This window comes from Leucoraja erinacea, chromosome 21 (assembly GCF_028641065.1).
Source record: "Leucoraja erinacea ecotype New England chromosome 21, Leri_hhj_1, whole genome shotgun sequence".
NCBI lineage: Eukaryota > Metazoa > Chordata > Chondrichthyes > Rajiformes > Rajidae > Leucoraja > Leucoraja erinaceus.
The window spans coordinates 35,116,985-35,134,931 of NC_073397.1; the positions used below are offsets into that span (position 1 = coordinate 35,116,985).

The 17,947-nt window shown below is 46.7% G+C and overlaps 1 protein-coding gene across 1 annotated transcript in view; it reads right to left on the minus strand.

Annotated features, from left to right (window-relative positions):
• Positions 1-17,240, minus strand: part of LOC129707527 (peroxidasin-like) — a 96,918-nt gene extending 79,678 nt beyond the window's left edge. The window contains exon 1 of the mRNA XM_055652644.1: positions 16,554-17,240. Within this exon, the coding sequence (XP_055508619.1) occupies positions 16,554-16,810 (257 nt within the window). The 5' untranslated portion in view covers positions 16,811-17,240. The remainder of the gene's footprint in view (positions 1-16,553) is intronic.
• Positions 17,241-17,947: the final 707 nt, after the last annotated feature.

Sequence of the window (17,947 nt, forward strand, 5' to 3'; positions counted from 1 at the left end):
AGTATAGTTTATTGTCAGGGGCATCGAGGTACAGTGAAAAGCTTCTTGTTGCGTCAGCAGAAAGACCAGTCAGCAGAAAGACAGTACATGATTACAAGCAATCCATTTACAGTGTACAGATAGATGATAAGGGAATAAATAAGGTGGAGAAACTCAGCGGGTGCAGCAGCATCTATGGAGCGAAGGAAATAGGCAACGTTTCGGGCCGAAACCCTTCTTCAGACTGAAGAAGGATTTCGGCCCGAAACGTTGCCTATTTCCTTCGCTCCATAGATGCTGCTGCACCCGCTGAGTTTCTCCAACTTTTTTGTGTAACCTTCGATTCTCCAGCATCTGCAGTTCCCTCTTAAACACAGGGAATAAATAACGTTTAGTGCAAGGTAAAGCCAGCAAAGTCCGGTCATGGATAGTCCGAGGGTCACCAAAGAGGTAGATAGTAGTTCAGCATGTTCAGTAGTGCAGCATATCCAAAGCACAGATCTATCGGCCTGTCCCACTTACGCGATGTTTATCGGCGACTGCCGGCACCCGTCATAGTCGCAGCAGGTGGCCGAAAATCTTCAACATGTTGAAAATCCAGCGGTGACCAGATAAAGGTACGACTCTTTGGGCGACTACTCATGACCATACAGGCGTCACACGGCGACATGTCGTAACTTTTTCTGGTCAACTATGATGGGTCCGGCAAGTGGTGTAAGTGGGACAGGCATTCCATACTCAGGTAGATCTGCAGCACATTGCTGACATTATTACTTCAGATGTCTTTAATTTTCATTTATAGTCTTTTTAGCTCTACATATATATGGCACCTTCATCCTTGCTTCACTAAAGATCATTCTAAACACAGAGAGTGGTGAATCTCTGGAACTCTCTGCCACAGAGGGTAGTTGAGGCCAGTTCATTGGCTCTATTTAAGAGGGAGTTAGATGTGGCCCTTGTGGCTAAGGGGATCAGGGAGTATGGAGAGAAGGCAGGTACGGGATACGGAGTTGGATGATCAGCCATGATCATATTGAATGGCGGTGCAGGCTCGAAGGACCGAATGGCCTACTCCTGCACCTAATTTCTATGTTTCTATGTTTCTATGTTTCTAAACCTTTCCTATACTGTACCTGTCCAAATGTCTTTTACTTTTGTGCTCTGGTCTCCTCCCATATAGACAATAGACAATATGTGCAGGAGTAGGCCATTCGGCCCTTCGAGCCAGCACCGCCATTCAATGTGATCATGGCTGATCATCCCCAATTCCTGCCTTTTCCCCCATATCCCCCGACTCCGCTATCTTTAAGAGCTCCATCGAACTCTCTCGTGAAAGCATCCAGAAAACCGGCCTCCACCGCCCTCTGAAGCAGTGAATTCCACAGACTCACAACTCTCTGTGTGAAAAAGTGTTTCCTCAGCTCGATTCTAAATGGCTTACCTCTTATTCTTAAACTGTGGCCCCTGGTTCTCGACTCCCCCAACATCGGGAACATGCCTCTAGCTGTCCAAACCCTTAATAATCTTAAGTTTCAATAAGATCCCCTCTCATCCTAAATTCCAGAGTGTACAAGCCCAGTCGCTCCATTCTCTCAGCATATGACAGTCCCGCCATCCCGGGAATTAACCTTGTGAACCCACGCTGCACTCCCTCAATAGCAAGAATGTCCTTTGAACCTGGAGGTCACGGTTCTTAGGCTCAGATTTAGACATTAGTTGAGTTTAGATTAGAGATACAGCACGGAAACGGGCCCCGCTGAGTTTGCGCCGACCAGTGATCCCTGCGCGCTAACTGCGCACTATCCGACACGCACTTGGGACAATGTTCAATGTTACCAAAGCCAATTAGCCGACAAACCTGGACATCTTTGGCGTTTGGGAGGAAACCGGAGAAAACCCACGCAGATCACGGTGGGGACCGTACAAACTCCGTACAGACCGTGCCCAGAGCTGGGATCGAACCCGGGACTCTACCGAACTCTACTGCTGCACCATCGTGCTGCCCACAGACATGTTGAGGAATGTTTACACACGTGCAGTTTGTGTAATCGCAGTGTGAAGAATGAATGATCATTAACCAGTGAGGAGCCACTGAGACAATCCGTGCAGTGACTTAAATGAACGCGTTTATAAAAAGGCTTTGTAATAGATATCCTGCCGCTGCCCAATAACAACATTGTCTTTAGAAAAGATGCAGTTCAGGCTGAATAGTCTCACGGCCAATATACAGGTGACAATTTTCTTGGAAAAGCACAGGAACTAAATATACCCATTCCTCCATTCTCTGCTGTTCTATTCTCAGTAATTGTGTTTTTGCAGCTGATGTCTGTACGTATCCAACTAACTTAGGTTTTCCAGCTTTGGAATTGGCAAAGGTCCAGGCTACAAAGGAAAGGTTGAAGTCTGACACATAAAAGCTGAAAGGAGGGATCACCGTCAGGAAAAGTACTTAACATTTCCAACATTGGGAATCTGAAACATTCTGCCCTCGTGTTTATTTTCTCGTCTGCGCTACCCGATGTTCTCATGCACGGTGCGATCCCCTTGAACAATCCCTTTCACGTAATCGCGATGGACGCGCCAACACCAGCAAGCCAATGCCAACCAGAACAAAACCAACGTCTCGAAACATTCCAATAAAGGAATACTCCTTCAAATAAACGCCCATGTATAATTCATCAAGAGTCACAGACAGGGCTGTCGTAATGCATGGGTACGCTGGGCCGTTGCCCAGGGCCCCACTAGCATAGGGACCCCACGCTAATCTATGTATCGTGGAATGTTATCGTGGAGCATGAAAACGGAGATGAACATCGTAAGTGCATGAGAGCATGACAACTTTTTCACACAGAGAGTGGCGAGTCTGTGGAATTCTCTGCTTCAGAGGGCGGTGGAGGCCGGTTCTCTGGATGCTTTCAAGAGAGAGCTAGATAGGGCTCTTAAAAATAGCGGAGTCAGGGGATATGGGGAGAAGGCAGGAACGGGGTACTGATTGGGGATGATCAGCCATGATCACATTGAATGGCGGTGCTGGCTCGAAGGGTCAAATGGCCTACTCCTGCACCTATTGTCTATTGGCATATTTGATTCGGCATAAAGACTGTAGGGGCCCCAGTGCACTGCTTTGCCCGGGGGTCTATAATGCTGTTACAACAGCCTGGGTCACAGTGTGATACAGCGTGGAAACAGGCCATTCGGCCCAACTTGTCCGCACTGGCCAACATATCCCGGCTACACCTGGTCCATGCCCCTCCAAACCCGTCCTATCCATTTGAGTCGTGTTTGTCCTGTCGAGAGTGTTTAATTGTTAATTGTACATACAACGGATAAATGAAATTCTTATTTGTTGCAGCATAACAGATGGCCTCAGATAATAATAACATATAGAGGGGAAGAAAGAGGTTTTGGGAGAAGAAAGGGGAGGGGCATGTTGTTAGAGGTTACCTAAAACTGGAATTCTACAATTCAATGTTCATACCATTGGGTTACAAGTTGCCCAAGCGAAATACGAGGTGTTGTTCCTCCAGTTTGCGCTGGGCCTCACTCTGGTAATGGAGGAGGCCCAGGACAGAGAGGTCAGTGTGGGAATGGGAAGGAGAGTTAAAGTGATTAGCAACCGGGAGATCCAGCAGGCCGTCGGTGAACCAGTCGCATGGTCGATGCTTGGAAACTCAAATTTCACTGTACCTTAATTGGCACATGTGGCAATTAAATTGAATCTTGAACTCACTGATATTGAATAGAAGTTTGGCAAAAGCACTGTATACCCTTTATCCTGTATCTGTACACTGTGGACGGCTCGATTGTAACCATGTATTGCCTTTTCCTTGACTGGAGAGCACGCAACAAAATACTTTCACTGCACACAGAACAATAATAACCTAAGCTACATCGGCCAATGTTTTTACTCCAAATTTTCTGGTAATAATATTGTTAAAAAGGGAAAATGATTTGCTTTCCAGCACTTCAAAATCCAACTTCATATTATAGTATTTAAGAAGGAACTGCAGATGCTGGAGAATCGAAGGTTACACAAAAAAGCTGGAGAAACTGAGATACTGAGTTGGATGATCAGCCATGATCATATTGAATGGCGGTGCAGGCTCGAAGGGCCGAATGGCCTACTCCTGCACCTAATTTCTATGTTTCTAAACTCAGCGGGTGCAGCAGCATCTATGGAGCGAAGGAAATAGGCAACGTTTGGGGCCGAAACCCAAAGGAAACAGGCAACGTTTTGGGTCGAAACCCTTCGGGTTTCGGCCCGAAACGTTGCCTATTTCCTTCGCTCCATAGATGCTGCTGCTCCCGCTGAGTTTCTCCAGATTTTTTGTATAACCTTCATATTATAGTAGTAGGGCCCCCTCGGTCATGTTCATACAAGTACATCTTTTTTTTTTCCCCCCCACGGAGGCCCGCTGTGAGAAATGAATGCCACCTAGTTGGTGTAATAAATGTTGTAATCAGAAGTTGAGAGTATATACCCCCCCAGATACATTCGCAATTTGGGACAGAAAGTGTATATTTTAAGGTGAATAACAGCACAGAAGAGTGAACCAGTAGGCCCGTGGCTATTCATGTAAAAAACTCTATACCTGTATTTTCGTGCTGCAGATGGCTTCAATTATTGATTCCCATCCAAGGGACAAAATACAAAGGACAGTGGGAGGAGGGGTTTGAGGGGGGGGGGGGGTAAAAAGGAAAGGAAGATTCTAGAACTACGGCCTCTCAGCTGCGGCGTATCCGATGATGCGTTATAAAGTCTAGAGAATATCCAGCTCCACCACCGATTCTCCAGCACCATTGGCAGCACTTCCATGCATACCTCAATAATATCCTTAAATAGAACCCCAAATTTCCTGGGATTTGATGGTATCTCCCCAACAGCGCGCGAGCGTGGATACCGGTCCCACTGCGCACGTGTGGGGAGACGGCGTCATTTTGCGTCTCCGACGCCATTTTCAATCGTGAAGCGGCCGACGGGCCTCCCACAACGGCGCAGGCGCGGATGGTCGAATATATACACAACTTTCCCGCAAATCATCCCGCGGGCCGGATGCGGAAATGATTCCATTTCCCTAAAATTACCCGAAGACAGCCAGAATTTCCGGAATTTCGGGTAATTTCCTTCAAAGTGGAAACCCTGACCCTTGGCGCCAGAGCTGTTCTGGATTATCCGTTTTGCCGGATCAACAGAGGTCACGGTCCAACCTCTGGGGGAGGGGTGGAGAAAATTCAAGCACGCTCTCGTAATTCTGTCCGGATCAAAGAAGGTGCCGGATCACCAATTGCCGGTAAATTGGTGGTGGACTCGAACAGCACGAAAAAAACAAAATGGAAAGTGCTGGAGCAACTCGGTGGGTCAGGCAGCATCAGTGGAGAACATGACTGGGCAATGTTTCAGCTGGGGCCCACTTCCACAGGCCCAAATCGTCACTTATCCATATTCTCCAGATGATGCCCGACCTGCCGAGTTGCTCAGGGGCTTTGTGTGTCTTTTTTTTTGGTAAACTAGCGTCTGCAGTTCCTTGTGACTCCACTAAAAAGCAGCTCTTTGTTTTACCCATCTCGGTCCTTGCTACCATTAATGAATGAATGAGTGAATGAATGAATGAAGAGCAAATTTGATCATTGACAAAGCTACATTCAAACTGGATAAAGCCTCTCCCAGCAACACAAGGGACTTTCCAAATATCCACTCCTGGCAGAGCACACCAGGTTCATTGTTCGGTCAGCTGTGAGCGATGTGTAAGATTGCAAGCCAATAACACTGGCACAACTCTCACTGAGAAGTCAGCGACACACCGAGGATTCCCTGCAACTGTCCAATATGTTTCTTATCCTGAAGAGTCATCGAGTGATACAGAGTGGATACAGGCCCTTCAGCCCAACTTGCCCACACTGCCCAACATGTCCCAGCTACACTAGTCCCACCTGCCTGCATTTGGTCCATATCCCTCCAAACTTGTCCTATCCATGTATATTTATGTGTTATTATATTAACGGGACCTATAAGCTGCAGGACGGAAGGATTTCATTGTTCTGTAGTCAGTACATACAACAATTAAACATTAGGCTCTTGACACCAGTTCATTTTAAGGCTAAAATGTAAATTCTGCTGTTGGAGGAATGTGTTAGGCAGGTAACACAGTCTTGGGGGGGGGGGGGGGGGGGGGGGGGGGGGGGGGGGGGGGGGGGGGGGGGGGGGGGGGATAATGAGGATCATTTACAACTCTCAATTCAATGGCTCAATTGAATTGCAGGCATTCAATAAATAGACCAACAAGTTTGAAGAATTAGAATAGAGAATTGGAGACATGAGGAACTGCAGATGCTGCTTTACAAAAAACCTACAATGTGCTGGAGGAACATGGATAGGTGAAGTTTTAGATTGAGACTCTTCTTCAGATTGATTGTAGCTGGAAAACTGGTGGGTGGTGGGATAAAGCTCAGTGAGTGATAGCTAGATATACTATGTTCTCCAGAGATGCTGCTTGACCTGCTGAGTAATGCCAGCACTTGGGGTCCACAGACTCACCTGCCAAAACGCACCTGGCTATATTCAAGGCTGTGCCAGAATACACATACTCGGATTACACCTGCATCACTCACTCAATGCCAAAGTCAACATCCAGATTGCGAAGACATCACCATTTGGAAAGTTAAACCGTTAGCGAAGGGCTAACACTAAAGTGCTTAAAATCCACACACTGTCTAACTCTGCTCCATAGAAATGATTCATGGAAACCTTGCAGAAAATAGGAAGATCAAATGTTTCCACATGTGCTGCTTCCATGATGTGCTAAGATGGCATTGGTGCAATAGCTTATATATATTTTAGGCTAATATGCAATTTCTTAATGTATCTTTGTAATTCTTTGTACTGTTTGATGTGTATATGGACCTGTGTCTGAAATAAAGCTTTAATAATAATAATAATAATAATAATATCAATATGCAAACCGAAACGGGAGACAACACACACGTGGTCGCAGGGTGAACGTGCAAAAACCAAACAGTCAACACCCGAGAGTGATCAGGATCGAACCTGGGTCTCTGGTGCTGTGAGACAGCAGCTCTACCCGCTGCACCGCCCGATATATACGTATGTGTACACTAATCTGCTCTTATTTGAAGTCATAAATAATATCAACTGAGCATTATGTAGAATACACCAGAGATGTGTTTAAGAGAGAGTTAGATTTAGCTCCTAGGCCCAATGGAATCAAGGGATATGGGGAAAAAACAGGAATGGGGTCCTGATGTTGGATGATTAGCCACGACTTACAACATTCTTAAGGGGTTGGACAGGCTAGATTCAGGAAGATTGCTCCCGATGTTGGGGAAGTCCAGGACAAGGGGTCACAGCTTAAGGATAAGGGGGGAAATCCTTTAAAACCGAGATGAGAAGAACTTTTTTTCACACAGAGAGTGGTGAATCTCTGGAACTCTCTGCCACAGAGGGCAGTCGAGGCCACAGTTCATTGGCTATATTTAAGAGGAAGTTAGATGTGGCCCTTGTGGCTAAGGGGATCAGGGGGTATGGAGAGAAGGCGGGTACGGGATACTGAGTTGGATGATCCGCCATGATCATATTGAATGGCGGTGCAGGCTCGAAGGGCCGAATGGCCTACTCCTGCACCTAATTTCTATGTTTCTATGATCATATTGAATGGCGCTGCTGGCTCAAAGGGCCGAATGGCCTACTCCTGCACCTATATTCTATGTTTCTATGTTTCCACGAGTAATCAGCAAGAGTTTAAATCTGTCTATTACAAAGGCATGTGACACTATTGCTGTACAAAGAAAGTCGAAATATTCACAACAATGTATAATTTTCTCATTCCTGGCCCAAATTTCTCATCTCCTCTTCAAAAGGCACGGGTTGAAAAGCCTTTGGTGACCCGACGTTCAAATATTTTGCATGCTAGTGTAAAGAGACGGGCACATATAGTTCAGACGATCAATTATCCTTCAGATAACGAGACGTCTTTAACCCTCACTGTAGACTGGGCTTTGGTTAAATAAGTCGGGGACGAGGAGAATCTTTCACAAAGCCGTACGCTTTCAATATTGCGCGGAATTTCCCCACTAGAGCTCCTTGTGCAATAGAATGACAGCCACTGATTTATCTAAACTGTTACCCAGCCTGACGTGTGATCAGAAGTCAGACATAGGGGCCGTTTCTAATGTTATTGGCCTTCTCCACATCATTAGTGATCCCCCCCCCTCTCCCCCCCATCTGCCCATCCCCTTCATCCACCTGCTTAGGGTTTTTTTTAGTTTAGAGATACAGCGTGGAGGAAACAGGCCCTTCGGCCCACCGAGACCGTACCGACCAGCGATCCCCGCATACTAACGCAATCCTACACACACTAGGGACAATTTTACATTGTGAAACATTTACTACACCAAAGCCAATTAACCTACAAACATGTACGTCTTTGAAGTGTGGGAGGAAACAGAAGATTTTGGAGAAAACCCACGCAGGTCACGGGGAGAACGTGCAAACTCCGTACAGACAACCCCGGCAGTCGGAATCGAACCCGGGTCTCTGGCGCCCATTCTGGGTGAAGTCAAGATTCGATGGCCTCAACAGTTGGCCCGACATATCCCAAGGTGAATAGGAGGCACAAGCAACTGTAGATACTGGAATCTTGTGCAAAGTTGCTGGAAGAACTCAGCGGGCCAGGCAGCATCTGCGGAGGGAATGGACAGGTGACGTTTCGGGTCAGGGCCCTTCCTGAAATATCACCCGTCTATTCCCTCCAAAGATGCTGCTCGCTGCCCGATCCACAGAGTTCCTCCAGCACTTTATGGTTTATTTTTTAAAAGTGAATAGTTTAAAGGGTCAGATGGAATGCACTAAATGTTTGAGATGTTTCACCCGAAGTACTGAAGGAACAAAATAATTTCCACTAGTTATACTTTTCAGTCCTCTTTCTTCAATGCTTCCAGGGTTCTGAAGCAGGTTTCTTTCAGAAATCGATCCTGACTACGGGTGCTGTCTGTACAGAGTTTGTACCTTCTCCCCGTGACTACATGCATTTTCTCCGGGTGCTCCGGTTTCACTCCGAAGATGGACAGGTTTGTAGGTTAATTGGCTTTGGTAGAATTGTAAATTGTCCCTAGTGTGTGTAGGATAGAGTTATGGGCATGTCCCACTTGGGCGATTTTTTAGGTGACTACAGATTCAGATTCAATTTTAATTGTCATTGTCAGTGTACAGTACAGAGACAACAAAATGCATTTAGCATCTCCCTGGAGAGCGACATAGCAAACGATTTGAATAAATAATAATAAGTGTCCGGGGGGGGGGGGGGGGGGGGGGGTGATTGGCAGTCACCGAGGTACGTTGTTGAGTAGAGTGACAGCCGCCGGAAAGAAGCTGTTCCTCGACCTGCTGGTTCGGCAACGGAGAGACCTGTAGCGCCTCCCGGATGGTAGGAGGGTAAACAGTCCATGGTTGGGGTGAGAGCAGTCCTTGGCGATGCTGAGCGCCCTCTGCAGACAGCGCTTGCTTTGGACAGACTCAATGGAGGGGAGCGAGGAACCGGTGATGCGTTGGGCAATTTTCACCACCCTCTGCAATGCCTTCCGGTCGGAGACAGAGCAGTTGCCATACCATACCATACCATACAAGCTAGTACTTTGTCGCCACATGTTCGCCAGTGGTCACCGGGAGTCGTCTCCTCAGTCGCGCAAAAAGTCGTAGCGTCTTTCTGCTCGCCGTTAAATTTTCAAGCTGTTGAAAATTTTTCGGCGGGAGTGGGTTTGACGCCAATGAGCGTAGCTCGACTTCTCCTGACGCAGGCGCTGTCGGAGGTCGTCGCTGGTTTTTCGGCGACCTTCTACGACTATGACAGTCTCCGGCAGTTGCCTAAAAAAAAAAATCGCCAAGTGGGACAGGCCCATTAGTCTGCGGGGTGACCACTGGTCAGCGTGGGATCGATGGGCCGAAGGGCCTGTTTCCACGCTGTATCTCTAAAGGCTAAATCTCTCAGCTCATTAATGAACCTGGGCCTGCACAAATCTAGAGGAAACTGCCAATGCTTCAGTTGAATAAAACACGAACCTGCAGACCCAGCGTGGATGGTTATGAACACACTCTGGAATGAGGCCAAACATTCTTACACCTGCTCACAATTTTAACAATCACTTATGATTCTAAATGTGACCAATCAACATGAAAAGCTGAATGAGGTGAAAATGCCCAACTACAAAATGTAATATATTTAATAAACCAAGGGCACAACACACACGAAGAACTGTTGTTGGCCTTGCAAGCACGGGCCCACCGAGTCCACGTCGACCAGCGATCACCCCGCACACTAACACACTGCTAACCATATAACCAGATAACAATTACAGCACGGAAACAGGCCATCTCTGCCCTACAAGTCCGTGCCGATAACAATTACAGCACGGAAACAGGCACTCATACCATAACCCTCCATTCCCTTCTCATCCATATGCCTATCCAATTTATTTTTAAATGATACCAATGAACCTGCCTCCACCACTTCCACTGGGAGCTCATTCCACACCGCTACCACTCTCTGCGTAAAGAAGTTCCCCCTCATATTACCCCTAAACTTCTGTCCCTTAATTCTGAAGTCATGTCCTCTTGTTTGAATCTTCCCTATTCTCAAAGGGAAAAGCTTGTCCACATCAACTCTGTCTATCCCTCTCATCATTTTAAAGACCTCTATCAGGTCCCCCCTTAACCTTCTGCGCTCCAGAGAATAAAGACCTAACTTATTCAACCTATCTCTGTAACTTAGTTGTTGAAACCCAGGCAACATTCTAGTAAATCTCCTCTGTACTCTCTCTATTTTGTTGACATCCTTCCTATAATTGGGCGACCAAAATTGTACACCGTACTCCAGATTTGGTCTCACCAATGCCTTGTACAATTTTAACATTACATCCCAGCTTCTATACTCAAGTATAGTCACAATGATCCCAAAGCTAATTAACCTGCAAACCGGTGGAAGGAAACCGAAGATCTCGGAGAAAACCCACGCAGGAATAACCGCGGTTTCAGGACGTTATCGGTGTATACATGGTGTTATAAAATAAAACTGGACTAAAATATAGTTAGATCATACATTATTTTTTGCAATATGTCCAGAAGGGCGATCAACTTACTATAACTATGACACACATCCGATTGATACAAATAAAATCAATTTCCCAGTAAAATGTCAGGACTCAAAAGCAACCTCACGATTTTCAGGAAAAGATACAATGCTACAGCAACCCATAACGCTTGTTAATAATGAAGTACAGAAAAACACATGAGCTAACGCCAAACATGATAAGCCAAAGGATTATTCAGGGCCTGCCCCACTTGGTGATTTTTGCAGCAACTGCCGGTGTCATATCGGTGTCGCCAAAAGATTTTGAACATTTCAAAATCCAGCGGCGGCGACAAAAAAAACTCCGTGCGTCAATACGTCATCGCTGTCTGTGGAGGGCGCTCAGCATCGCCAAGGACTGCTCTCACCCCAACCACAGACTGTTTACCCTCCTACCATCCGGGAGGCGCTACAGGTCTCTCCGTTGCCGAACCAGCAGGTCGAGGAACAGTTTCTTTCCGGCGGCTGTCACTCTACTCAACAACGTACCTCGGTGACTGCCAATCACCACCCCCCCCCCGGACACTTATTATTATTTATTCAAATCGTTTGCTATGTCGCTCTCCAGGGAGATGCTAAATGCATTTCGTTGTCTCTGTACTGTACACTGACAATGACAATTAAAATTGAATCTGAATCTGAATCATCATCATGCCGCGTATTTTTCGGTGACCTGATACGCCAGTCAATGATGCCGGCAGTCACGGATAAAAGTGGCCAAGTGGGACAGCCCCTTAAACAGAATTAAACCAAGACTGCAATTGATTGATTGATATTTAATCATCAGGACTACAAGAGACAGGGAGAGTCTTTGTTTGAATACAGTACAAGTATGCATGAGTCCACACGCACAGAATACTGACAACATTACATAGATATTCAATATAGTCTTTCTTCCTTTCCCCCCCCCCCCCCCCCCCCCCCCCCCCCCCCCCCCCCCCTCGCCTCGCCTCATTCTCGACAGCGGGCCCCTCTTTGATACAGAGCTAAACGCAAACAGAGAAAACATAGAAAAATAGGTGCAGGAGTAGGCCATTCGGCCCTTCGAGCCAGCACCAGCATTCAATCTGATCATGGCTGATCATCTAAAATCAGTACCCCGTTCCTGCTTTTTCCCCCATATCCCCCGACTCCTTTAGCCCCAAGAGCTACATCTAACTCTCTCTTCAAAGCACCCAGTGAATTGGTCTCCACTGCCTTCTGTGGCAGAGAATTCCACAGATTCACAACTTTCTGGGTGATTTTTCTTTTCCTCGTCTCAGTGCTCAGCGGGTCAGGTAACATCTCAGGAGAAAAGGGAGTGGCACGGTGGAGCAGCGGTAGAGTTGCTGCCTTACAGCGCGTGCAGCCCCAGAGACCCGGGTTCAATCCCGACTACGGGCGCTGTCTGTACAGAGTTTGTACGTTCTCCCCGTGACCTGCGTGGGTTTTTTCTCCGAGATCTTCGGTCTCCCCCCACACTCCAAAGACGTACAGGTTTGTAGGTTAATTGGCTCCGGTTTTGTATAATTGGTATAAGTGTAAATTGACCCTAGTGTGTGTTTGATAGTGTTAATGTGCTGGGATCGCTGGTCGGTGCGGACTTGGTGGGCCGAAGGGCCTGTTTCCGCGCTGTATCTCAAACTAAACGAAATGGCCTATCCCTTATTCTTAAACTGTAACCCCTGGTTCTGGACTCCCCCGACATCGGGAACATTTGTCCTGCATCTAGTCTGTCCAATCCTTTAAGAATTTTATATGTTTGTTTAAGATCCCCTCTCATCCTTCTAAATTCCAGTGAATACAAGCCCAGTCGACCCATTCTTTCATCGTACGTCAATCCCGCCATCCCGGGAATTAACCTGGTGAACCTACACTGCACCCCCTCGATAGCAAGAATGTCCTTCCTCAAATTAGGGGACCAAAATTGCACACAATACTCCAGGTGCGGTCTCACCAGGGCCCTGTATGGATGGAAGGATCCGTGAATGGCTCGAACAGGGGGTGATTAAAAGGAAAATTACTTTGCGTAGTTTTCGAGTCACAGTACGGAGTGCCAGCTGCAAATCCTCTGCTACACATGTGGTGGCCACATTTCCCAATTATTCAGCACCGTCCCATGGGATCAACACTTTATGCAACACCAATAGATTTTCTAGGAAAAAAATTTGACAGCATTTCTTGTCCCCCCATGGAACCTCCTAGATTCCTGCAACTTCACTGGGTTTGGGGAGGGGTCTGGGGAGAGAAGGCTGTTACGTAACTTAACAGAACTTGCAGCTTACCAACATGTCGACACAAATCGAGCACACAGATATCTCTGCTGCCGACAATCCCAGCAGCAGAGTATACAATTTACATCCCTCTCAATAACAAACTCATTCATCTTTTTTAAAATGGAGACGAGGAAACACTTTTTCTCACAGAGAGTTGTGAGTCTGTGGAATTCTCTGCCTCAGAGGGCGGTGGAGGTTCTCTGGATACTTTCAAGAGAGAGCTAGAGAGGGCTCTTAAAGGTAGCGGAGTCAGGGGATATGGGGAGAAGGCAGGAACGGGGTATTGATTGATTGGGTGCTGGCTCAATAGACAATAGGTGCAGGAGGAGGCCATTCGGCCCTTCGAGCCAGCACCGCCATTCAATGTGAGCATGGCTGATCATCCCCAATCAGTACCCCGTTCCTGCCTTCTCCCCACATCCCCTGACTCCGCTATTTTTAAAGCCCTAACTAGCTCTCTCTTGAAAGCATCCAGAGAACCAGAGTAGGGCCGAATGGCCTACTCCTGCACCTATTGTCTATTGTTTGAATGAAAAATTCATCATGGAAACAGGCCATTGACATCTACACATTAGGGGCGATTTACAGAGTCAAATGAAACTGCGGGCAGCACAGTGGCAGAGCTGCTGCCTCACAGCGCCAGAGACCTGGGTTCGATCCTGACTACGGATGTTGTAAGTACAGAGTTTTCTCTGGGTGTGCAAGTTCGCTGGTTAATTGGCTTCTGTAAATGGCCCCTAGTGTGTGTGTAGGGTAGAGCTGGCGTACTGGGTGATTACTGGTCGGCATGGGCGCAGTGGGCCGAAGGGCCTCTTTCCACACCGCATCTCCAAACGAAACGTACAAACACGCACGCCTCCGGGTTATTGCGATGCAGCAGGGAAACCGGAGCACCTGGAGGAAACCCACACGGTCCCAGGGGAAAAAAAATGCAAACTCCACATCAACAGCATCCAAGGTCAGGATTGAATGCGGGTTTCTGGCGCTGTGAGGCAGCAGCTCTACCCGCTGCACTGCTGTGCCACCAACAGCTTATACCATCAAACATCATATCATGTAATTTAGTTATAGGAGCAGAATTAGGCCATTCGGCCCATCAAGTCTACTCCGCCATTCAATAATACAATATTTATTCCATGTCATTTGAACCTCAGTGAGGCACAAACTAAACACTGAGGTTCAAATGACAAGGAATAATTATTGTATTGTATTATCGAATGGCGGAGTAGGTAATGGCTGATCTATCTCTCCCTCTCGACCCCATTCTCCTGCCTTCTCCCCATAACCCCGTACTAATCAACAATCTGCCAATCTCCACAAAGATATCCATTGACATGAAATGAACCTTGTTAATCACGAATTCCATGCGTTCAGCCTGAATTTGTACCAATCTGCCAGTGGGGAACATTATCCAGTGGTGCCCCCGCGCAATATCCATTAAACCATCATTAACAAAAGAGGCCGAGGCAGAGGTTGAGGGGAGACCCAACACGAGCGTACTAAATTACAATAGGCGTAGATGTGGTAGACAGTCCAAATGTTTTCCCCAGGGTGGAATCGACAAATACTAGGTCAGGGGTTCCCAACCTTTTTCGTCCCGTTTACCACCGGCAACTTTAATACCACGTAACAATGTTATTTCACTTATTTACGAACAACTAATGATGAATTGATACCGGTATACCAGAACCAAACACAGTCCAGGCAATGAGAGAAAAATATGTACAAATCCAGAATCAACAAATTTAACCCCTGGGTAGGCAAAATTCCCCCCCCGAGTAAATTTGAAGTCTTCAAAGCCATTAAATTATGGCTAAATTATTTACCCCAGGTTAGGACTAGGGGGAGGGGGGGGAGATTAAAAGAGATGTTGAGTTTTATTTTTATATACAGAATGTGGTGGGTGCCCGGAACGTGTTGCCAGGGGTGATGGTTAAGGGGACAGGCAGCAGCATCTCGGGATAGAAAGAATGGGTGACGTTTCGGGTCGAGACCCTTCTTCAGGCCGAGTCAGCGGAGAGGGTGGTACAGAGATAAGGAAGTGTGGGGTGTGAAAAGGGGGATGGAGATCAAGGAACAGGGATCGTTGTTAGCCAGGAGAAGGTGAGAATAAAGCAAGCAGAGATAACATGTAAATGAGGACAGTCTGACTAATTGGTGAAGGGGGATGGATGGAGAGAGAGGGAAAGCAAGGATTACTTGAAGTTAGAGAAGTCAATAACATAGTTTGTGCAAACATTTTTCATTACATCTGTTGAGATGGAGGTCTCCATACTATGATGGTGACCATAGTATGTAAAAACTGCATAAACCCATTCATATAACCATACAAACCATATAACAATTACAGCACGGAAACAGGCCATCTCGGCCCTTCTGGTCCGTGCCGAACACTAACTCTCACCTAGTCCCATCTACCTGCACTCAGACCATAACCCTCCATTCCTTTCCCGTCCATATACCTATCCAATTTATTTTTTAAATGATAAAATCGAACCTGCCTCCACCATTTCCACTCATTCCACACACAGCCACCACTCTCTGAGTAAAGAAGTTCCCCCTCATGTTGCCCCTAAACTTTTGTCCCTGTTGTCCATTCAGAAGAAATCCGATTGATAATCCATCAAAGGTTACACAAAAAAGCTGGAGAAACTCAGCGGGTGCAGCAGCATCTATGGAGCGAAGGAAATAGGCAACGTTTCGGGCCGAAACCCTTCTTCAGATAATCCATCAATCTCTTCAAGAAACGAAAACCGATGGATGCACACCTGCAAACCTCAGTCAGTTAAAGTAGAGGAAAAATGTGCTGGTACACACACACATCTGGCAAAACTCAACGCGAGAGAGTGGCGAAATCAAAACTAAATGTCAAAGAAAATTGCCAACATTCCTTCCAGCAATTCCATTTAACTGCTGAAGGAACCAGATTCCTGACTTTCATATAATCAATAAAGTTGAAGTGTTATTTTCACCCTAAATAGCGGTTCCACAAATAAAATCACTGTAAACATTTGGAAAAAAAGTATTATTTACACCCACCGAAGCAAAATAGTTAACCGGAGTTAGTCCAAACTGGTCCGAACTCCTCATGTTATAACACACACACACTTTGGAGATCCCACTGCAATTCGGAGTCTGTGGCTAACGCGAATTCAAACCAGAGGCACAGCCGGCTACTTACAGAATAGTTGTCTGTGCAGAGACCTCGGGGACATTTTCCAGCATCAAATGCATGCAACGCACCGTGGTCCGAAAACAGAGGCAGCGGCTGGGACAGGGCGAAGACAGAGGGGTTAGAAACAAAAGCGAGCCCACTAAGAACACTAAACATGTTGCCAGCATGTTGCAGCAGCAGCCGAGTCTAGCCGAGCTCCTGCTAGTAGTCAGATTCAAACTCTCTGCTTGGAGACTGGACCCCCCCCCTCTCAGCAGAGGCATGTGTAACCTATCAAAGCAGTCAGGGTTCAGCCCTTCCCTCGCATACCCACCCTGCCCCTACAATCACTGACTGTCCGGCTAACTCCAAAAACCTCCCTCTCTTGTTGAGAAAAGGTTTTAAACTACTCGCCAACTGGGTGGGTAATTCTTTATTTTTCATTTGGAGTTTAAAAATAAAAACCCCACACAAACGAGCTTAATATGATGATGACTGGAAAACAAAAGTTCATTTGATAGTGAACAAAAAATGTACTTTAAATGTTTTTTAAATATGCTCTTAGTTTTATGAATGTTAGGGTCGGTAAATTGACACCCAGTATAAAGCGTGAGCAGGAGCCGCCTGGTGGTTGAAATCGTTCCATCTTCCATACAAAAAAATAAGGATGCTAGCTAAATTAACGTGGAGTTTTAGTTTTAGCCCCATTGCATTTAGTCAGTCTTACAGCGTGGAAACAGGCCCTTTGGCCCAACTTTCCCACATGTCCCATCTGCATTAGTCCCACCTGCCTGCGTTTGCCCCCATATCCATGTCCTATGCATGTACCTGTCTAAATGTTTCTTAAACATTGCCATAGTTAGTACCTGCCCCAACTACCTCCTCCAGCAGCACGTTCCATACTTCCACCACTCTCAGTGTGAAAAAGTTGCCCCTTTAGCAGTGAAAAGACAGCGATCAGTTTCTTTGGACACTGCTTATTTCGAAACTCGTTCTCTGATCTTACAAGTCTAACACATGCGACTGGCCACAACGGGTGGTCATCGAACAACTGCCGCGGGGTTTCCCCAGCATTTTTGTCTACCTTCTGAGATCTTTAATTGCTTCGATAAAGAGAGATAACAAAAAATGATTTCCCCTAGTGAGAAAATCCAGCACTAAGTGGCATTGACCTATCATTTGGGGGTGGCACAGTGGTGCAGAGCTGCTGCCTCACAACGCCACGGACCCAGGTTCAATCCTGACCGCGGGTGCTGTCTGTGCAGAGTTTGCACGTTCTCCACGTGACCAACGTGGGTTTTCTCTGGGTGCTCCGGTTTCCTCCCACATTCTAAAGACGTGCAGGTTTGTCGGTTCATGAGCTTCTGTAAACGGCCCCTTCGTGTGTAAGACAGTGTTCGTGTATGGGTGGTTGCTGGTCG